This window comes from Brienomyrus brachyistius, chromosome 11 (assembly GCF_023856365.1).
Source record: "Brienomyrus brachyistius isolate T26 chromosome 11, BBRACH_0.4, whole genome shotgun sequence".
In the NCBI taxonomy this organism is placed as follows: domain Eukaryota; kingdom Metazoa; phylum Chordata; class Actinopteri; order Osteoglossiformes; family Mormyridae; genus Brienomyrus; species Brienomyrus brachyistius.
Window position 1 is genome coordinate 3,465,405 of NC_064543.1, and position 23,568 is coordinate 3,488,972.

The 23,568-nt window shown below is 44.8% G+C and overlaps 1 protein-coding gene across 1 annotated transcript in view; it reads left to right on the forward strand.

The window, feature by feature from the left end:
- The window catches only part of LOC125751967 (immunoglobulin superfamily DCC subclass member 4-like), a 39,051-nt gene extending 15,483 nt beyond the window's left edge, over positions 1-23,568 (forward strand). Inside the window, 18 exon segments of the mRNA XM_049031440.1 lie at positions 1,434-1,567; positions 3,065-3,193; positions 6,089-6,241; positions 6,648-7,055; positions 7,374-7,538; positions 7,613-7,734; positions 7,737-7,752; positions 9,058-9,231; positions 10,349-10,552; positions 13,546-13,650; positions 15,227-15,410; positions 15,605-15,732; positions 16,514-16,684; positions 16,957-17,091; positions 17,779-17,881; positions 18,577-18,796; positions 19,458-19,622; positions 20,500-23,568. Coding sequence (XP_048887397.1) covers positions 1,434-1,567; positions 3,065-3,193; positions 6,089-6,241; positions 6,648-7,055; positions 7,374-7,538; positions 7,613-7,734; positions 7,737-7,752; positions 9,058-9,231; positions 10,349-10,552; positions 13,546-13,650; positions 15,227-15,410; positions 15,605-15,732; positions 16,514-16,684; positions 16,957-17,091; positions 17,779-17,881; positions 18,577-18,796; positions 19,458-19,622; positions 20,500-21,042 — 3,259 coding nt within the window. The 3' untranslated portion in view covers positions 21,043-23,568.

Sequence of the window (23,568 nt, forward strand, 5' to 3'; positions counted from 1 at the left end):
GTAGTCGTGACTGTGACTCTTTATACTCAACTGGTTGGTTGAAACAAAAGCTTGGTCTGGATTTTTGCTTTCTGAACCTGAGCTTTCCACCTTGCATATAAGCATGTGTTATGTTTATGATTTGATTAATTTAATCGTTGCGGCAGCCATATTTGTTGCCGTTGTCTTTAGTAGTGTTACTGGCACCATCATTTACCATAGTGCACTGAGTCTGGGCGCCTTGCCCTGGGTCTTAGTGCTTTTACAGAGGGAGTGTTCCTATTTTGAAATATTTTGCTGCTGCTTTTGTGCCTCCATAAATTGGCTGTAGGTAAAGTGGCCTGTCAGATGCCTTATGACGCTGGTAGTGTATGTTTTTCCATCTCTTTGTATTATTTCCAGCAGGAATAGCCACTTACCTGCTGAGTTTTTATTCAGTTCACAGTGATGTTTGCATAGCGATGCTGCAGAGGTGTGAATTTGAGCAGAACTGACATCCCTCTGCCATTAGTGGTGAACACCGAGAGAGGCCGTGCAGGAAGGTGTTCATGGGTTTTCCAGCACATGCACATTTGCTAATGTGTTATTAATATATACAGTTAAATTTCTGATTGTGCTTGTTTCTGTACCATGCTCTAAGTTTACCTCATTACCAAACTGGTGGCATGAATCTGCCGTTTGACTTATTAGTTTTATGGCTCTGTCCCTATGTGACTCCCCACTCCAAAGAAACATACAGGTCAGGCCTCTGTCGTGTTAGTGTGCCTAGGGAGGTGTGTGGGTATGTGTGTGTGTGTGTGTGTGTGTGTGTGTCTGTGTGTGTGTGTGTGTGTGTGTGTGTGTGTGTGTGTGTGTGTGGGGTGGGGTGGGGGGGGGGGTATGGTCCCTTTTATGTTTCCCTGTTGATTAATGTCCTCCATAATTGATTATATTTTATAACGGGAATTTTCAGTGCTAATTCTTCCCTGCAGCAAAGCTAGTCAGTGAGAACTCCTCCAAGTCCCAATTGTGTGTGTGTTTGTGTGATAGGATTAGGTTTTTTGTAAATTTATGGGTACCAAATTTCCCACAGTGTGGGGACCGTTTTTTGAGTCCATAGATCTGCGAATGAAGTCAAAAAACAAAAATTGCCAAAAGCCTTGTATTTTATTTGGTTACTTATGGTTAAGGTTACGGCTCGGTAGGGGTTAAGGTCATCGGGTTTTCCCTATAAATATGAATGGACAGTCCTCTCAAGAGACATAATTACAAACTTGTGTGTGTGTGTGTGTGTGTGTGTGTGTGTGTGTGTGTGTGTGTGTGTGTGTGTGTGTGTGTGTGTGTGTGTGTGTGTGCGTGTGTGTGTTTGATGGGTACACGTTTTCAGTGACTTTATACCGGGACGTGGTGTGTTTGACAGTCAACGTGATTGATGTGGCATCTGAGTGCCAGTTCCACACTTCCTCTGCCAACAGGTACATTTCCCTGCCCAGCGGCGTACTGCAGATTCTGGGAGTGCGAAGGGAGGATGCAGGAAGTTACCGCTGTGTGGCATCCAACACAGCACACAAGCTCTTCAGCCAGGACGCCACACTCACCGTTTCCAATGGTATGAGTGCTTTTGTAGCTGTAGCCCTGTGTACACTGGGGGTCCCTCCGCAGGTCGGGCCGTGCCGTGTGATGCCGCAGCCATGCCCTTGCATGCCGTCGCTGCTGGTGAATTTGGGCCCTCCCTCCATTTGGGTAGCACCCACATGTGCTCTTGTGTGCTGCCTAGGTTCCCTGGTGCTCATCGTTACCCATCATGCTGCCTGTCATCCTCCGCAGAGACTCGCTGGACCCATTGTGTATTAATGGCTCTGTATTCATTACAGCAATAATAATGTCCAGCTCAGCTGTCTGATTATATCTTGTCTGCTGCTGAGTTTCGGAGCATTTTAATAAGCTTCTCTCACTAATAATGGAACAGAGCCGGCTTCAAAGAAAAGCCCTTTCTTTACCTTTTACGCCTTTATGCATATTTTTTGTGCAAGGAAAACTGATCTAAAAAAACGGACACTTATTATCCCGATTTTCTGCCTGTTCTAAAGAAATGAAAAATCTGGCAAAGTGACAGAGTTGTTTTCCCCTCCCCCGACAATCAGTGTATTAAAATCCCCGTCTCCTTGCCCTGATTAATGTGTTGTGGAACTACTAACTACTTACAGCTTCCCATTTCATTCCTATGTTTAAGGATATATTTGCGTAGGTCTGAAATTTCATGGTGCCATTCTTGCACGTCATAATTCCACCCAGACTATAATTACTGACAGATGAACGGATGATCTGATTGACAAGTTGGACCCAGGACCAGGTGTGATAAGTTAGACAAGGATGTATAGGATGACATCATTCTAGGTGGGGTCATAAAATGACGTCTGCCTCTGTCATTCTGGTCATTTAACACACACAAAGCACCATGATTGGCGGGTTTGACAGGATGAAACGGGAGACTGTGAGAGGTCGTGTTAGCGAAGAGTCAGGGGCATGGATACGGGTGGGGAGGGGGTACAAATTGCCGACCCGAACGGATTGTCTGCCAACCCAACAGCGACAGACCAAATTTAAGCAATCATTAGTGAAAACCTCTACTGTCACCACCCCCGCCCCCACACCACAGTCGACGGGATGGATGGAAACATGGAGCATTTTTTCTGTTTCCTGGACATTAGTTTTATCTGATTTTTTTCGGCAGTCAGTGGACCTTGAGGCCCTATAGATTTCTTTTCTCTCCCTAGTTTTTTGTTGCCGTCTTCCGTTGTCATCCGACATTCTTCCTTGCATTGCTTTGACTTCTCTATTCCTTGCTTTTGAATTTTTCTGTATGAATGATGCAGGGATCTATCGCAACACGCCTTTGTGAAGTGCTTTAAGAAAATTCTATTGTGAAAGGCCCTATGTAACAATACATTGAAAGTGAAACTGCTTAAATAATAGACTTATTGGACTTACTGCTTAAATAATGGACCCCCCCCCTCTTAATTTCCTAAGCAGGTATGTTACATACACCACTGTCCTCTGCTGGACACTGTGAGAAAATAATTTTGTGTTTTTCATATGCCCGTAGGCCTAGCACCTACTCAGGTGGTGATTCATGTGCCCCCCCAGAACACCACAGTGGTGTCAGGACGTCCCACTGTAATGGAGTGCATGGCCCAGGGACACCCTAAACCCCTGGTATCCTGGAGCAGACAGGGTAAGTCACCCCCCATCCCAAACTCACCCTACCACTACTGAAGGCCAGAACGTCTCAAACACCATTTGTGAGCTCTCATTAACCGTCATGTAGTGAGGATGCTCTGTCATTTAACCACCCTGTCATTCATTCATTTCGCCATCTCCACTTGCATTACGCTGGTCTGTTTTCAATGCTGACATCTCATAAAGCGTGTGCATTTTATTTCCCATCCTGCCCTCCGCATACCTCCTTCCTTCTCAGTAATGAGGTTATATAATGAGACTTGCTCCGTAATTTCAACATTTCCTTTAAAAAGAAAAACAGCACTGAAAGAAGTTTTTTTTTTTTCACAGTCTGTTTCCTTCAATAATGGCCAGAGAAATCGTTAGATTGCCAAGTCTTTCCAAACGCCACAGAGGGTCGCTGCTGTTAATCCCGCAACAAGACATAAGCATTATTTGTATGCTAACTTAGCTGAACCTTCAGATCTATTCTCTGTGTAAATTTAACCCTAACTTTTATTATTATTATCATTATTATTATTTTTATTATTGTTGTTGTTGTTCATTCACCTGTCTCCCACCTGCTTATCCTGGTGTGTGGTGAGCCTGAGTTTCATCCCAGGCAGTGCAGGGCACAGGAGTGAGGTTCTACTGGAGAGAATGTCAGGTCAAGCAGGGTGCAGACACCCAAACACACAATGATGGTCTATGGAAACCAGCTGGGGGAAGCTGGAAGCTTTAACATTGTAGCCAAAACCATGACGTTTTCCAGAATGAGATTACTGCCAAAATGGAGTGACAATCAGCCTGAATGGCAGGCTTTGGAATCAACAGGATGCATCAAGATGTGTCCATCTGTTATCTAAGGATGGTGCTTCTCCACCTAGTACACGGCACCTCCATGTAATCCAACTTCAGCCATCAATGCCAGCCTATCAAAGGATACATACACATGTGTCATCCATAATTAGTCTCTGTTGTGAACAATTCACTTGACCATTTCTTGTCAAAGAAAATTAGCTATTGTGTCTTCTCTGGAGACATTTAGCGTGTATTGTATTGTGTAGAAGACGTGGAAAAATTACATCTACCCATCGATCTGCCAGCCGCTTGACTCTGTCAGGCTCACATAATGAAGTAGAAAAATTACCGATGTGCTTAAAATCTGTGGATGTTTTACAAACAGTTTTGGTACTGACTTTGGCCTGTAGGCTGCACTGCGCGGTACTGGAATTTCAAATATCGCAATGTGATTTATTCTTTTGCGATAAATATTGTTATTAAGGAAAAAAAAATATGAAAATGTATCATCTGCCAGTACAGTCTGTCAGATAAGTTGGTGGTGTGGCCTCACATTCTGCCAGCACACAGTGGGGCCAACAAATCGCTTGGTTTTTGCTCAATATCATCTCTATGGAATCCCAAATATTTCCATGCAGCGGAAGGTGCCTTTTGGTTCTCCTCCCCCTTAGTTTTGCTTTTTTTAAAAAGTAAATAAATAAATAAAAACCTTACAAACATGCCTCATTGTCTATGACTGGGTCTGACAACAAGGATGAAATTTTTTAGAATTAGTCCAGAGAGCATTTGCTGAGCTCATTCAAGAGCAGCAGCAAACTTCGCACTGATTTTTAACATGTACTAGATAATCCTGAAATGGTACGACCGTCTCAATTGCAAATTGCAGTTCACAAATAACTAATTTTATTGGCAAGATTTCAAACTACCGGAATAGCATTCCTTTAAAAAAAATACCGTCTACTATAGTATAATGTCCAGACAGTACGGAAAATTAAATACCGCCCAAGACCAGTCTGAACCCAGTTGACTATCGCAGTCCTTACAATATGACAGTAGCATGTGCATAGCTTGTAATGTTGATACTTGCATTGCACATCATGCAGGGCTACCTGTAGGTGTATATGTCGTGGTAGCAATGAAAAACATCTGTAATTGAAAAAAGTGCAAATAAAACTTAAAGCTATGCAAATATAGTGTGGAGAGACTGTTAAAAAGCACAGCTAAATTACTCTATGCTAAAAACAAATCCATTGTTTCATTCTTTGTCATTAGGCTACAGACTCTCATCACCATCATAGTTTATGATCCCCCTCGCAATGTAGCAGTGACAGAATCTCCTGGCTTGGCAGATGACTGCTTGATAATTCTCTGCAGTCATTGCCAGACAACCATTGTACATTGCGTCAAAAAGAGACATCTGGTGGTTTGGATGATTGATACCCCGCCAAAAACGATTCTTAGCTCCAGTATTTGCTGCGAAAGAAAGACAATGAAAACTGTTATTTGTGTACTTTATCCACAGGTGATTTTTTTTTTTTTAATTGCTGGCAGTTACCACATAAACGGGGACAGCCTCCTGCTTAGCATGATTTTATGAATAATTTTGCTAAAAATGCTTTTGGTATCATTGTAAACTCACATCTGTAAATGAGAATACCAGCCATACCAGTGGGGGCGTGTACCATTGAATATTTCATTTGACTTCATTTACACTCATTTACCTCTGAATATTAATTATTAAGTTGTCTCCCGCCAAATATCAAACTCTCTCTTACGCCATTGCAGCCCTCCATGGGTAACAAAGCATGTTGACTGGGAGAACTAAAATAAAAATAATTACTGTTAATCAAACATAACTTTCTGCCCATAAAATAGAACATTTAGCCATGGAAACGGAATAATCCACCACAAATTTATCAAGCATTTGTGCTAATGGATAATTTTGCTTCTTTTTGGAGTAAAGCCAGAATGTCACAGGAACTGCAATTGGTTATTTTTCTCCTGAATGTTTTATTTTTACAGCTTTTAATTACTCTGAAAAGAATAGATGTGTTTATGTTTAAAAACTGAAAAAATGATCATTACCCGCCTTGTGGCCCATCTTGCACAGATGGAAAGCCCATTTCCACAGATGCTGTTGTCTTGGAAACGAACCTCCTTATCCCAGACACTCGGAGTCACCATGCCGGCATATATGTGTGCCGCGCCAACAAGCCGAAGACCCGGGAGTTTGTCATCGCGTCCGCGGAGCTGCGGGTGCTGTGTGAGTGACCTCGCCCCCACCCCCCCCCAGGACACTGTCTTACGATTGTCCGTCTTACAATATTTCAGCTTTACGATGGGGAAACGTTTTTCACTTGCAGTACATTATTCAGTAAATTTCATGATATATTCATCATCACTTTTATATAAATTAGGCTTTGTGTTTAATGTTTCTGCCCAATTGTCGGCTAAAGCATATTTGAGGTAGGTATATGCTAGGCTATGATCTTTGTTAGCTTAGCTGTGCTGTATTTAAATGCATTTTCCCGCCTTACGGTATTTTCACCATGCGATAGGTCTGTCGGAATGTAACCCTATCGTAACCGGGGAGAGGCTGTGTAGTGTGGAGAGCTGAGCTTGTTATTTCAGCTGTTGTGCTGCCCCTCCCCCACCTCCCCCCCCCCCAGCTCCTCCAATGATTTTGCAGTCGCCAGAGATGGTGTCCCTATCCCGAGGCAATACCGCACGTTTAGTCTGCAACAGCTCAGGGGAGCCGGCCCCAACTCTGCGATGGCTAAAGGACGGCGAGCCAGTGCAGCCCAACGGCCGCGTGAAGAGCCCGAGCCCCGGCGTCCTGCTCATAAACCAGCTGGGGGCGGCCGACGCGGGATACTACCAGTGCATATCCACCAACCCCCTCGGCACGGCCTGCGCCACCACCAGGCTGTCTGTAATAGTGCGCGAGGGGCTCCCCAGTGCCCCGTGGCTGAGGTCTGCGTCGCCGCAGTCCAGCACTGCCGTGCTGCTGGTCTGGGAACGACCCGAGCACAACAGTGATCAGATCATCGGCTTCTCTGTACACTACCAGCAAGCGGGTGAGCAGCAGCTGAGCCTGCAGGGGGCAGCGTGCAGCTGCCGCATATCTAAGCTGCTGGGGGTCCTGTTTGTTTAACCAGAAAGCTGATCGGTGATATGTACTAACCATATGAAATGGAAGAGTACAGTATCAACACACTTCCCCGAGGTTCTGAGACTGAAAAACAAACCAGTGCCTAACCACGGGAGAACAACACCAGAGCCAAGCAGAGACATATAAGCTCACGTGCTATCTGCTTCTCATAATATAAACACAGTAGAATTATTCATGGACGTGTTTCATTTTTCTGTTTTTATTGCTGTGTTTAATCCTCCAGGAGCTGGGATTGTGGAATACCAGTTTGCTGTGAACAATGACACCACAGACTACCTGGTGAAGGACCTGCTGCCACACACGTCCTACACCTTCTACGTGGTGGCCTACTCTCCCATGGGGGCCAGTCAGCCTTCCAAGCCTGTTACCGTGGCGATGCCGGAAGGTGGTGAGTGACGAGGAAGAGGCGGTTTGACCTCCGCTTGCAGTGCCCGTCGCTGAATGCCACGCTCTGTGTCACAGTGCCTAGCATGGCTCCGCAGCTGTCCCTGCTCAGCACCACCCCTACCGAGATCCGCGTCATGTGGCTGCCACTGTCCCCCCAGCACAGCCACGGCACCGTCACCCGCTACCGCATCGACTACAGAGCCCCCTGGACCAAGGTGTGCGCCCCCTACTGGCCTTCTGCCCACTCGGGACTGTAGCCTTCCTTTCTATTTTCTAGGATGTCTTATGCTACTGTTTAGATGTTTTGATTAATTTCTCACAGTGAATGTGAGGAAATACCCTGCATTTTGGTGTGCAATTGGTGTGTAGCTGTTGCCAGTTAATGGTGTGTGTGTGTGTGTGTGTGTGTGTGTGTGTGCATGATTTGAGTTTGCATAGGTACAAGGGTGAAGATGGTTATCGGAAAAAGTTTATTTTAATTCTTGTTTGGAGTTTAAATTTCCATTTCTGTAGAAAAACAATAAACACGCTCCTTATATTTCAAACACCTGTGTGTGTGTGTGTGTGTGTGTGTGTGTGTGTGTGTGTGGGGGGGGAGGGGGGGGGGTTTATATAGATGACATTTGGGGACCAAATTGTCACCAAAGTGCGGTAAAACCTGAAACTTCCTTGCTTTTGAGGACACTTTTTAAGGTCCCCATTTGGATAACCTCAGTTTTATTAAAATCTGTGAATGCAATCAAAGGAGTAAAAATGCCAAAAGTCTCGTATTTTGGTTGGTTTCTTATAGTTAAGGTTAGGGTTGGGTAGGGGTTAAGGGTGTCGTGATTGGGATTAAGGTTTTTCCCATAGAAATGAATGGATGGTCCCCATTTAGATAGGAAGACCAACTGTGTGTGTGTGTGTGTGTGTGTGTGTGTGTGTGTGTGTGTGTGTGTGTGTGTGTGTGTGTGTGTGTGTGCATGATTTGAGTTTACATAGGTAGTGGGGTGAAGATGGTTATCGGAAAAAGTTTATTTTAATTCTTGTTTGGAGTTTAAATTTCAGTTTCTGTAGAAAAACAATAAACACACTCCTTATGTTTCAAACACCTGTTAGTAACTTACACTACGTTTGGAATTTGATGCTATTGCTATTTAAGAAATAAGGGGAATGAGTTAATACAGAAGCTGTTTGCTTTGGGGCTGTTATCGATATACTTAATAGATAAAATTGCTGCGTTAGCCTTATATACAGTATATAGCCTTATTACAATGATGGCCATACTGTTAGACTCTAAAGAGAGATAGATACTTATAATTGTGGTTTATGACGAGTGGTGCGACTCCTGCCTGCCCTCTGTGGGATTCTTCAGTCCCATAATAGGTGGGTCTCATTTTCCTGTAGGATGTTGCCAGACATGTATCTGACCCCTCAGAAATCCATGGCCCAGCGTGTACTTATCCGCAGTTGCATGGTGTCACCTGCCTGGTGTGCATGCAGCGAAGCTGCTTCACGCATGACTTCTGTGTGTGTCACAGCAGACCAGGTGTCCTCAGTGGAGGTGGGGGGGAATGACACCCAAGTCACCCTGCAGGGGTTGCTCCCCAGCTGGCCTTATCAGCTCCGCATGGCAGCTGGGACCAGCGCCGGCTTTGGCTTGCCCTCCGAATGGACTCTGCACCGCACGCCCGAGCAGCAGAACCTGACCAGTGGTGAGAAGTTCTCCCTTCGCTCACTGCGCTCGTCTGGCCTCGAAGCAGAATCTGTTGTGATTTCTATGACAAAATAGACCCATGTCTATGACCGATCCAGCAATCAAGAGTCACTGTCACCTTATCTGTCCATAATACCTTTGAGAAGTCAGTCTTTAAGGCCTCGTTTCCCAATGTTCTTTCTGCCAAGGCACACTTCTCATAAGGTCATTTTTCCAGGCTGCACCATTGGTTACCACGTACTAACCGACTTTTACCTTCAATGTGAATCTTCAGACTTAGGATCAAGTATGTTTTGTCAAATTTTCCTTTTCAAAAATCTGTCCATGATCTTGTCTTTTGACGGCAGGGCAGTTTGCAAATTGTCGAACAAAATTACGAGAATGGGTGTCAGTTGTAGGGCAGTTTTTCCGTGCATTCACACGGCGGGCGGCGAGAGCGTCAGGGAGACTGTGGGTGCTCTCTGGCGTAGACCAAGTAGGCGGGGACAAGGATATTCACAATGCCAGGTCTCGCAAACTTATTAAAGTGGCCCGCAAATCAAATAAACTTGCAGGGTATCCTTGTGTCGACTGCCGATAGAATATAATCTATCAAAGCGCATGTAATTACATCATGGCAAACACTACTGCTATAAATTTATCTCAGTCCAAGTTAAGCCGTTTGGGGATAGACTTGGGGTTGTGAGTTCAAATCCTGCCCCTGGCACTTTTGTGTCTTACCTATGGTCTAAGTCAACTGTGATTGGCTGGCAGCCGCCCATCCAGGGGACGGCCAGCCTGATGTCCTGTGATTGGCTGGGATGGTCTGAATAAGGGCATTCGGCGCATGGGAGACAGGTGGAATGTATGTACCATATAGAGAAAATTAAAATAATCAAAAGAATGGGGTATTATACAGCTACATGACTGTACAGATCCAAGGTTAACTGTATCTGAAGAAATTAAGGCTCACAGAGTTCTTGCATTTTGTTCCTTGTTTTCACTACAAATGTTTCAATATGTTGCATAACCGCCATTACACTTGAAGATGGCATGTTGAATGGAAGTGTGCAGGTATCAGAAGTATATATGCAATGTTCCCTTACATCGCCTTCTTTGCTTATGTTTATTTTTAGTGTTCTTCGCTCCCACTGAGCTGAAAGTAAGGGCCAGAATGTACTCGCTGCACGTCGCATGGCAGCCTCCGCCCAACTCCTCGCAGATATCTGGATATAAGCTGCAGTACCGGGAGCTGGAGCCTGTGCCCAAAGAGGAGAGACCAGCAATCCAGCCTATCAAGCTCAGGAAGAGAAATAAACATTATGAAATAACAGGACTGGGTAGGTGGCGTCACCAGCGAGCAAAGGCTGAACTATAGAGTGTGTGTGTGATTATTAGGCAAGAGTGGCTTCACTGGATTACTTCTGTTATGTGATCAGTCAGTCCTAAATTTAACTTTTCATAAACACTGAATTTCATACAAAGAAAAAGTGATATTTCTCTCCTTCCAGAGAAAACAATTCATTCAAAAACAAATTTGCACAATTGCTAGGCAACAGATTTTCTTTCTTAACATTTCCTAATGTATATCAAAAAACAAGTATAGAATGACTATTAAAATTTTTACTCTGTAAGAATACTAGCCAATATAGCCACCCATCATTTCCATTACTTGCATGAGGCTCACATTGAAAGAATCTCAGTTTCCTTCTTAATTCTTGACCGATTTCAGCTGAAGTATCCACCAAACTCTCCCAGATGCTGTGCAGAGATGTGTGTTGTGTTCCCTTACTCTAAATCTGACACTTGAGGAGGGCCTACAAGTCCTCAGTACCATTTAAATCAGGACAGCAATCTTTGAAGCCTTTGCTGGGCAGCAGTGGAGTACTTGGACACATGCAATAAAGTATTGTCCTTCATAAGTACCATGCTCTTCTTGAATACTGCTGGCTTCTTTCTTTACTTGATGGAAGTGTCATCCATAAACTGGTAGTATTTTGTCGAGCCCATTTTCAGTCCATCTTCCACTCAAAATGATTCAAGTAGCTCAAGGCTGACGACAGTAACCCACAATGTTAGTCCTCCCTCAAATTACTGCGCCAGACTCAAACTGGTGCCCCATGTCTATGACCGATCCAGCAATCAAGAGTCACTGTCACCTTATCTGTCCATAATACCTTTGAGAAGTCAGTCTTTAAGGCCTCGTTTCCCAATGTTCTTTCTGCCAAGGCACACTTCTCATAAGGTCATTTTTCCAGGCCGCACCATTGGTTACCACGTACTAACCGACTTTTACCTTCAATGTGAATCTTCAGACTTAGGATCAAGTATGTTTTGTCAAATTTTCCTTTTCAAAAATCTGTCCATGATCTTGTCTTTTGACGGCAGGGCAGTTTGCAAATTGTCGAACAAAATTACGAGAATGGGTGTCAGTTGTAGGGCAGTTTTTCCGTGCATTCACACGGCGGGCGGCGAGAGCGTCAGGTACACTGTGGGCGCTCTCTGGCGTAGACCAAGTAGGCGGGGACAAGGATATTCACAATGCCAGGTCTCGCAAACTTATTAAAGTGGCCCGCAAATCAAATAAACTTGCAGGGCATCCTTGTGTCGACTGCCTATAGGATATAATTTGTCAAAGCGCATGTTATTATGTCATGAGAAACATTACTGCTATAAATAAGTAATGTTAAAGTTACCGGCGATTTGCATTACTTTGCATTTCTATGGCGCCAAAATTAGTATGCAATTTCCTTTTTTCCGCAAAAAAAATACTATGCACTTCACCAACACATCTGGATCACCAATAATTTCAGACATCTTGGTCCGTGCCTCATTTTTAAACGTTTGCCTCTGTATCAAACACGCTTTAATGATATCGGTGAAACATGCTAGTAAAAAATACAGCGTGTAGCTAAGAATGTGCGTTCAGTAGCCTAGATGGATGTATTATTTGAAACTTAGAATAAGCGTTATTTATATATATTTCTATATAATTATATTTATGTTGGGTTGTCCAGGTATTGAACTCCATCCTAGACTGCTTTGCTCTTTTTACTTCACTTTCACCACGTCAGACATATTAATTTAGCATGTCAGATAAAACAATGAACCTTTTCGTTGAAAATTTCGCAAAATTTTAATTTCAGTAGCTATGATTAAAATCCCAAATGTTATCATACGGCAACCAATATAATGCATTACAGACCTTTGCCCTTGAAAAGGAAAGTATATCTCGGCATTGAAAGATCTTTTATAACACATACATTTATACTGCGTTGACCAGGCTCCAGCTCTATTTTAACGCTCTCGCTACCCGGATCACAATACGCCACACCGTGCTGCTGCTCGCCGCCTGGCGATCCGCCTTCCCATACAGAATGAATGACTTCCAGTCGCTTTGACGCTCTGGCCGCCCACGGTGTGAATGTACGGTTGTGGCACAATAGTGTACCACAGAAAACTGGCTGAAAAACGCTATTTTAAGGTATTTCTTGGGTCTTTCTTGGTGCCTGATTGTGTGTCTTATTTAATCGGGGTTGTGTTTAGCCTTTCTGATCTCGGCAATGCCTTGGAATACTTCACGCCTTGTGTTTCAGCAGTTTCAGTGTCCATTAAATCTCCTTTTTGGCCCATTTTGCCTGTGGTGAAAAGCTGCTTAATGATTATACCACCTGAATATATGGTATGTCTCACACATGGGCAGTCAAGCAGTTTCAGCTCCTGGAAATTATTCTAGCCAATGAATATTTTGACTGATATAATTTGCAGTTGGAAAGATGTTCTGGGAAATTGTATATTATCAGAATATGGATTTATCTAAAAAAAATATGAACACATTGTATATCTTAGCATGATACTGTTGAGAGGTAGAGTGCAGTTTCACATAATATATTTACATAATAGCTATTTGGCAGATGCTTTCGTCCAGAGCAGCATCCAGCTGAGACAGCAGGGTTAGCCGGTCCCGGGTACCATTGGGGTTAAGTGCCAAGATCTGAACCTGTGACCTTTCTATTGCAGACATTGAATCCTAACCTATGGAGTGACATCCCACTACCAAAACATATGTGATCAGTCACTTGGTTGGCTATATTTGGGTGGATTTGTACCTGTAGGCCAGAGAGGCCGCCATGAGGAAAACAACCCAAAATTTGTGTGTGTTTGTGTCTAAATGTTGATGTCTGGGTTTGCTTCTGCTCACAGAACACAGTCCATTGGCTGAGATGGGATAACGTAGCACTATACGTTTCTCAGTTCTGTTGTACATGCTGACTTGAGTAGCTTGGGTAATTTTGGTGGTTTCCTCTCACCCCCTCTTATCTCTGTTTCCCAGTCCCAGACCACATGTATGAAGTTGAGGTTTGGGCTTACAACAAGCATACTGAAGGCTATGCAGCAGTGTGGAAGGGCAGGACTGAGAGAGTGCCCACCACAGGAGGTAAGGGTTTGCGTGCGTGCATGTTTGTGTGCGTACATGCATGTGAATATGAGCGGGTTTACCTATCCTTATGGGGACACAATGTCCCCATAACGTGATAAATATCCCCATAAGGGAAAATTCTATTTTATAAAAATCAGTGACTGCTATGAAAAAACTAAAACTGCAAAAACTCTTGTACTTTGCCTGGTTACTTATGGTTATGGTTAGGGCAGGGTGGGGGTTAAGGTTGTCATAGTTAGCGTTAGCATTTTTCCCATAGAAGTGAATGAGCGGGCCCCATAAGGATAGGTATACCCTACATGTGTGTGTGTGTGTGTGTCTGTGTAGTACGTGCTTTCCTAACCTGAGAGTAAACACCAAACAATGGAACATTTGGGGTTTCCTAATGAAGTAAAATGCTTCAACTCGTGGGCTTGAAGAAGTAAGAAGGGCTTCATGTGTTTTGAAGTCAGAGTGGCATTCTATTGAGTGGGACTTACAAGTCATATATTAAAGTAGAACTCGAAGCCTGTTTATATAAATGAAGTTATTTGTAAGCACGCCTGTTTATATACATGACTTTGTGTGTATTTGTCTGTATTAACACATACAGTAGCCTCAGTTTTTATTTAGCCCAATACTAAATATAAGAAAAAATAAACATATATGAGAAAGAGATTGTGGAAGTTTATTTTAGCACAGATTGTTTTAACATAAGCTTAACTCAACTAAGTAACACAGAAGACACAGAATAACGTATAATATATGCTTCTTATGATGAAGATCACACCAGTAGAAAAATCAGTGGTTACACCCACCTCCTGAGTGGACTATTTCCTATAGCAGGGAGTGGCCTGCTGCTTGTAGCACTGCTCCATGTAGACATTCTCCAGCTTTTGTGACCTGTCGTCTTGTGTTCAGAATAAACATTTGCAGAGGTGGAAAGTTCAGGTCCAGAAAGTACAAATCCGGATCAAGGTTTTTGTTTTAGCCAACCAGTTGAATATGCATATTCACAGTCACAGAGGACTCAACTGGTTGGTTGAAACAAAACCTTTGTCTGGATTTTTACCTTCTGGACCTGAACTTTCCACCTCTAAACATTAGATCACACTGAAGTCTTCAGGGCTTAACAGGAACCTAAATCTTGTGTTTGCTAAAGCAATATTTTGTCGCCTTTTGACTGTGTTTCATTTTGATGATGGGATGTCCGTCGTCACAACTTCAGTATCGTAGGGCACATTATCAGATTGACTTTTTAGCCAAAATGAGCTCATACAGTTTTGAATTAATTGTTTCTGTAAGGGTACAAGATGCCAAAAATCCGTCCACTTCCATATTTGACAGTGAATGTGAAGGTTTTCTCGATGTCTGCCTCGACCTCCCATCGCCCAATGTGTGAGCATGTCCATAAAGCTCATCGTTTGGCCCTTTGACCATGCGGCACTTTAACCCTTGAGTAACCACCCCATAAACCTGATGAACGTTCTGCCTGTCAGTTTGTATGCCTGTGTTTGTCCACGCAAGGATGTCGAGTGCCAGTGCAGGTGTTCATTAAAATCTGAATGTTCTCCTTGTGTTTGTATTTGTTCAGCCCCTGCTTGGCCCTATCTGCCCCCCCTTCCCCCCAGTAGCGTGCAGGCCTCTGCCAACAGCTCCACCTCCATCTGGCTGCGCTGGGAGAAACCACGCTTCAGCACAGTGCGCATCATCAGCTACACAGTGCGCTGCAGCCCCGCCGGCCTGCGCAACGCCTCGCTCGTCTCCTACTACACCAGGTCTGCCCGGTGCCGACTCCCTCCCCCCATGTGTGGTACATGCGTGACGCCTTCACGGTTAATGAGCAAATGCCCCACCTGTGTGGTACATGCGTGAGGCCTTCACGGTTAATGAGCAAATGCCCCACCTGTGTGGTACATGCGTGAGGCCTTCACGGTTAATGAGCAAATGCCCCACCTGTGCCACCCTTTAGCTCTGCTCAGGAAATCCTGCTGGGGGCGCTGAAGCCCTTCACCCGCTACGAGCTTGCGGTGCAGTCCAACGGCCTGGAGGTGGATGGACCCTTCAGTGGCACGGTGGAGGAATCCACCTTCTCTGACAGTGAGTAGCCAGGGTCACAATGTGGGTGACGGATCAAAGAATCATAGCGTGCGAGCTATTAAGAGAGCATTAATTACATTAAAATGCATTACCTTAAAGAGTGCTTATGGCCCCACTTAGCCGGGGGGCAAATATTCCCACTCTAAAAACATAAGGTTAGGGCTGGGTAGGGGTTAAGGTTGGGATTAGGGTTTTTCCCATAGGAATGAATGGATGGTCCCCGCAAAGATATGGATACAAACGTGTGTGTGTGTGTGTGTGCGTGTGTCTTTTTTATCACATTGTGGGGGACCAAATGTGTAATTATGGTTAAGGTTAAGGCTGGGCAGGGGTTAAGGTCACCATGTTGGGATTAGAGTTTTCCCTGTCCCTTCAAAGATATAATTACAAACCTGTGTGTGTGTGTGTGTGTGTGTGTGTGTGTGTGTGTGTGTGTGTGTGTGTGTGTGTGTGTGTGTGTGTGTGTGTGTGTGTGATCGGTACTCATTTTCAGTCTCACATTGAAAGAGTGGGGATTAAGAGAGGAAGACCATGGGGCATAGTTGGCTGTAATTAAAGGCACAGATGGAGCCATCACTGTTTGATTTCTGGGGGAGGGCCGCTGTGGGGGTGATTCATTACCAGGCCGTGGTCCTCCTGGTGCAGGGTGCAGGGTGTCCCTTGGGGAAGCGCACAGCCCAGGGACGCAGCATCCTGTAGAACTGTCTGATTATTTTCTGCAGTCTAATTACAACACATCTGGTGTGCCTCTCCCCTCACTTCTCCTCTGCCTCCTCTATAGGACCCTCCACACCCCCTGCAGACCTTCAGCTGAGCGCCCTTGATTCCTCCTCAGTGCTTGTCAGTTGGCGCCCCCCACTGGAGCCCAATGGTATCATTGTGGAGTACAGGATCCTGTACAGTGGCAACAGCAGCCAGCCAGAGCACCAGTGGAGATCAGTGTCACGCGACGGTCTGTGTGACTGATTCTTTGCCTGCCTTTTGTATGACTCTGTGTTTAAGCATCAGTTTGTGTGTGTATCTTTGGATGATTCTCTGTGTTTCTCTGTTCATATTCGTGGCCCAATATTTCTCTTTGTGTCTTTGTCTCATCCTTTGTGAAACTGCATATGCGCCTTGTTGTGTCTCTTTGTATCATTTTGCGTCATCATTGCCTGGTTCTGCACTTCTCACTGTAACCGCATGTCCTGAATCGTTCTCCTCGTTTATGCTCCTTTCTCACAGGGAGCATCACCAGCACGGAGGTGCAGGGACTAAGGAGTGCCACACGCTACTTCTTCAGGATGGGGGCATGCACTGTGGTGGGCGTGGGGCCCCTTTCCCCCGTGAAGGACATACACACGCCTTCGGAGAGATACGGTGAGCTTTCACAGCTCTGGCATTCCCAGAGCTGGATGTAAATAATCATTGTCAGTAGGGTTCCATGTATCTTCGGCCTCCCCTGTCCTCTTCCAGCTTGGAAAATACTCGTGGTATCGGTATGGTAATATCAGGATGGAAGCTGTGAAGAGACCAGAAGATCCAGGGGGTATGGTGCAGGCAGGAAGCGGAACAGCTCTGAGGAAAAGGTTGCGGTCTGGATTTGCTGGGCGGAACATTATACATTATGCTTGGCAAAGTGCCCTTTTCTGCCAATAACAAAGGGTGTTTTGAATGAGAATATTCAGGAGGGAGAGGGAGGGACAAGCCATCTGTCTCCCCCCCTCCACGTGGCTGCCAGAGGAGGGATGCCCAGTCCCAATTAATATCGCCCCTCCTGGGTGTGTGAAGTGCTTTAGACAGCTCACCAAACAAGCCAGCAGCAAATGGGAGGGAGGACGGCGGGGGAGGTGGACGCTGCTCCATGTCCGCAGGGATATCTAAGTATTTTCTTTTAGCTGTTCTATCAATTGGTTTAAATATCTGATCTGAGTCAGGTCTGATGCTAAAGTATCGCAAGTGGTGATGGAGACCTGGGAAAATTTACAAGATCGCCAACCTGTGAATGCCCTGTCCCAGACCCTGTTCTGGGGTTAAATTGTGTTTCGTTCTCCATTCCCTGTTCAGAGCTGGACATTCCTTCGGTGACGGGCATCATCGTGGGGGTGTGCTTGGGTCTGCTCTGCATCCTGCTATGCATCTGTGTCAGCGTCCGCAATGCCAAGCGCCGGTAAGCCCAGCCTCCACCATAACACGGTGTGACAATGAGCCACGTCAGTGTCGATGCATTTCCACAAAGAACCTTTTACACGCCAGTCTGACTTTAGTGTCACCTCATTTTTTTGGGGCAGCGAATTCAGAGATTTTCTCAGCTCTTTGTGTATGAAGTTAGCATGTTCTACAAAGACATCACGTATAGTTGGAGTTGTTGCCTTGTATGTCTGGCCTGGAATGCGTGGCGTTTCACATGTTCACACCCTGTCCCTGGAACAATTTTCTTATCAATGCTATTATAATAGGATGAATATATGCTGAAAATAGATGGATGGGTGATTTTTTTTTTCTTCATCTCCTGTCAGATAATAATCATGACCAAACATTTTACTTAATGCAGTGGTAGAGTGAGTTGAGGTGTTCTGAGAAGAGATGGATCTTAAGACCTTTCTTGAAGGCCAAGAGGGGATTTGAAGACCAGATGTAGTTGAGTAGCTTGTTCCACTATTGCAGAACCACGTATTAGATATATCTAGTATGAGGCTTGTTTTCATGCAGTAGAAGAATAGGTTTTGAAGTTCTTCCATCTTCATTCCTCCATTTTAAAAGCACAGGTGATGCCCAACGCTTTGTGTGCCTAGTCTAGTTTTCATGCCAACAGAGTGGCCGAGACTTTCATCCCAGCACGACCTTCTCTTCTCGCTTTTTCAGGGAGATCTCAGGTGAGCTGGACTCCTCTGCTCTCCCTGGCCAGTACCGCCGAGGACGCCCAACTCCTGCCTCAGCACCCGAGTGCCGTGACTGCCATGAGCTGGAGACGCTGATGCCCCCAGGGTCCCAGGAAATAGGCACACCCCTGGCCGAGGTCACCGAGAAGCAGGGGCTCATGGCTCCCACCTCAGTGGATGACAGCCTGGACCTGGAGCCCAGGGTGAGTGGGTCTCATATGCTCCACAGAATCTTTATAGTTTTTATACATTGAAATTATTATGTCGTAGGGCCTCAAACCAGGAACCTTTGGGTTTAAATCCTTTATACTGTGGTGCCTCTAGACCTATTTAATGCCACAGAACATTGACTCTCTCTGTGTGTGTTTCTTTGTTTGTTTTTTGTAATTATTACATTGTAGGGACCAGATTTCCCCGCAATATGACAAAAACCCATAACTTTTTATCTTGTGGGGACATTTTTTTTGGTCCCTACAAGGATAACAAGGAGTTTTGTAAGAAATCTTTGAATGCAAAGCAAAGCTAAAGATGTCTAAAGTCTTGTATTTTGTTTGGTTACTTATGGTTAAGGTTATGTTTCAAATTGATCTGTTTTCACTGTGAGCTTGACTTAATGCCCTTATGAAGTAGCTTCAGCCTTACCTGAGCACTGAAGGTTTATATAGACTTCAGCCTCAGAAGAACGTACTGGAAGCGTTTCTTATGCATGTGACCCTATATGCTTTAAATGTGTCCAGTTATCTTGTGTTCTGCTCTCTGCCATGTTAAGAGCTGCTTTTATTAGGCGCCTGAGATGATCTGTAGGGTGCTCGAAATGAGATACAGATGGTCCGACCCCCGCTATAACACCCTCTTCTTTCATAGGTCGCTTGGAATGGCTCAATCAGCCGCAACTGGGCCAGCCGCATCACCAGGTACCGAGATACCCTCACAGAAGACTCCCCAGTCCTCGGAAACGGCTCCCTGAGCCCGAGGGCACAGCACACCCTAGAGGGACTGTCACAGACCTCAGCTGTTGACTCTACCAAGGTAAGAGAGATGAAAAGGCATGGGGTTTGGAAATGTTTTTTTGTGCATGTGCATGGAATTTAGTGACCACACATGTGCTGGAGGACTGCTCTTAAAGGGGCAGTTCACCCCAAAACGAAAAAGGATATGTTTTAGAGGGGTTTTAGTGCAGTATATCCAACTAGGTTGTTCTGCTGGGAGTTGCCTAGTTGTGGAGATATCACCCATAGAAATGTCGGTCTTCTGTCGAAAATCACAGGACCGAACAGCATTCTTTCTGTGGTGATTGAAGCACCAAAAATTCAAGATAATCTACAGCCTTTGTAGTGAGCAGTTTAATGTACGATCTATTTTTTTCCCCACACACCAGTCGTATCACAGCACAGACGATACGAGCATAAGCACTCTGGCAATAGCTTCTGTCCAGTGATATTTTTTTGCCACTTTAAACACCACAGAAAGAATGCTGTTCAGTCCCATTATATTCCAGAAAAGACCAACATTTCTGCAGCCAGTATCTCCAAAACTAGGCAACTCCCAGCAGAACAGCCTAGATACATAACTAAAACCCGTATACAACGTATCTTTTTCAGTTTTGGGTGTACAAGTTGAATTACTCTGAGAAAGACCAGGAAACTATTTTTTCATGGCTTGATACATATTTGACACACAAATACACCTCTCTTTTAGTTATTGGGTAGTCCTAGATATGTATCTTAATTTGATAAGTAATTTAACTTAATGTGACAATACATTCCTGTAGTAACCAGAGGTGAACATTTCTGGTCCAGCAGACTCCTAATTTTTACTTTCTGCACCTGAAATGTCCACCTTTTGTAATAACTATTTCCCAGTGAAAAACATCACCTGGCTCAGCAATCTGCTGTTTGTCTTGTAGGGCCCCCACAGAGAGCGGGTGTTTGATTCAACCAACGGCAACCAGGTAGAAGCGGAAGTGATCGTGCACTCGGAGCTGTCTGACCCAGAGGAGGGGCCAGAGGTACGGGACAAGGGAGCGAGCTCTCCGGGCTCCCGCATCCCTTCCCTCATGGACGAGCCCCTTCCAGAACCATCTCTTGACTGCAGTTCGGACGCCCAGTCTCCAGAGGTGCAGCTCGCGGCTCAGCCTCTGCCTAGACCCACTTCTGAGGTGCTGACCAATCACAGCGGGGTGCCAGAGAGCGAGCCGGAGAGATGCAGGCGGACGTCGCTCACAGCTTCGGCGACAGAGCTTTCCAACGGATTCTGCTCCCCGGAGCTTCCTGCCACGCCTGAGCTCCGGGAGCACAGTGCCAGCAGTGACGACTCCCTCCAAGCCAGGAGCAGACACTTAACCTCCGGGATGACCCTCGCACCTCAGCTCACCACAGGTCCCTCCCCCTTTGCCAGCATAGATCTTGCCCAAGCTACCTCAGCGCCGCACGGACACCTGTGCCCCTAGCTGAAGCGAAAGAAGTAGCACAGGGCAGAGGCACCTTTGTGGGGAGAGCGTGTCTGGTGCTCATCCAGAGCACTTTCAGCAGTATGATATATATACTGCACTGTGCAAAAGTCTTGGACAGTCAAAGGAAATACTTAAAGCTATTTATCTGGGTAAGTGTGTATGAGCTCAGAACTAGAAACAAAACTTAAAATGAGAACATATGCAAATTAAGAGTAACAGAATAAAAACTAACAAGAACTTCTTCTGAGGCCGTAATTTTTATTGGAATTGCTAGAAGAGCATCACTTCAGCTCCCAAACCTCTCCTCAGGGCCGCTCACCTCAGCCATTCCGTTCATTCGCTTCCTCTCCTTTGAGCTCACTTAATGAATTAATTTAGTTAATTAAAAAAGTCAGTGAGGTATCAGCCATACGAGAAGGGGTAGCGGTCACGTCGAAAACTACATGTGTGTATTGGATGGTTTCTGCAAACGCTGGGGTGACTTCAGGAGATGTTTTGAAACGGCTAAGCCGACACACTTTGACAGGCATAATATAGCTTTGCATCAACATGACGATCATTTAAACCTCATTTCCTTTGACCGTCTAAGACTTATGCATAGTACTGTATATATTTCCCTATGCACCTGTCTGTATGAATAGCACCGCATTTTGCGCAGACTAGAATGTGCTTGAACACACTAATGAATCGTCATACAAGGACCGGTCCGCAGCGGCCAGCAGAGGGCAGACTCGCTTCTGGACTTGCAGCTTGCTGGGTTGGCAAGTGAAGCGGCCTTGTATTTACACTCTAAGAGTGTTGACTGCCTGTCTCTCTCCTCCCTTCTCTTGTCTCAGGGTTCACACATGTTAACGTACATTCATATACACTCACACCATACCTCACACTCGCATGGCAGCACGACACATTCCCACATACATACTCCCTGACTGGAGTTTGGGGGCCTCGGGTGCCTAATATTTTAGGTGTGTTTGTGTCCTCTGTACATTTATATAGGCATACAAATTCAGTGTGCGTAGATGGACGTTTGAAACAATTAAGATGGTTTGCCGAGGAGGACTTTCCAGACCATTGCATATGTGGCAGGACAACTGAACACCCTACAGCAGTTTTCTACTATGGCTTCCAGTTAAGCAGAACTACCTCATTTGTGTACAGAGTCATTTTTCTAATTCCGTTCCCTTTTTTAAAAAAAAAAATGTGGGTTTAAATTATTTTTTCCCAGTCTTCATGACTAGCAGAAAGTTTTTTTTTTTTTAATTACCCATGAGAATTGTCCCAGGCATCGATGCTCCTCTGTTACAGCTTGAGGAATGGAGTAGTACAAGCACTGGTAGAGGCTGGATGGGTCATACTTGGGTACCTTGCAGTCAAGCTGCCCCTGTTACCCGTTTCTGCACAGGCAGACCTCCATTTGCCCTCTGGATGCTCCTTAGAGCTGCTCTCAGGGGTATTAGAAGCCATCGCCAATGACAAACCCACTTCCGTCCCCAACACATGGGACTGTGTTGTGAATGAGAGACGAAGCCTTATGCTGTCTATAACCTTTCATCAGTATGTATGCAGTGGTCGCCACATGGGAACTGCTCTCAAGTATGTTGATAATTTACTTCTGTAAATATATTCAACTGTTCTTGTTCTGACAACAGGTGTCATTTGTAATTTACAGAAGAGAGCGAAATAAATATATATGACATATATAATTTCCTCTTTTTTAATTTTAGCATTTTAAAGACCTTTTTTTTTGCTTTTTCTTTCAAAAAATGAAATGTATTTGTTAATATCTCTGAGAGTGCATGAAAGCAATGAGGGAATGGGATTGTAAGAGGCAGAGGGCAAGCCTTCATTTTCTGTGTTACCTCAGCATGAATGTCCTGTGAGCCGTGGTGCATGTTGGCCAAAGCCACCAACCTCTCAGTTAGTCTGGGTCAGAAACTGCAGCTGGACGGTCCAGCTGGAGAACAGAGGGGGGCAGGACTTGCAGAGGTGGAAAGTCCAAGTTCAGAAAGTATAAGTCCAGACCAAAATTTTGTTTCAACCCACCTGTTGAGTCTCTGTGAATGTGACCCTTTATACTCAACTGGTTGGTTGAAACAAAATCTTGGCCTGGAATTTCTGAACCTGAACTTTGCACCTCTGAGGACTAGCTTGTGGGAAGGAGGTGCGTGTTTCTCTCAAAGCTAGGAATGGTCCAGATGTAGGAGTCAATGTGCCGGGATTTGGCTAGAAACCACTCCAGTTTTATACAGCAGACACTTCAGGGTCAGACATGCTAAATTCTAACATTCGTTAGCTAGAGGACATAATAAGTGTCACTTCTTAATTACCTGTAACCTTTTGGTTGGTGGTCTTTGATGCTTGTGAGTGTTGTGTATAAAACTCATAAGGTGGCCCTGGTTTGAAATGCAAGTTTCACAGTTCCAAAAAATGCAGTTGATTTCTACTTGGGCAGTGTAAATAAGCTGTAAATTGTACTTTTAAAATTGAACACAGTGTGTATTCTCATTTGTTAATAAAAGTGTT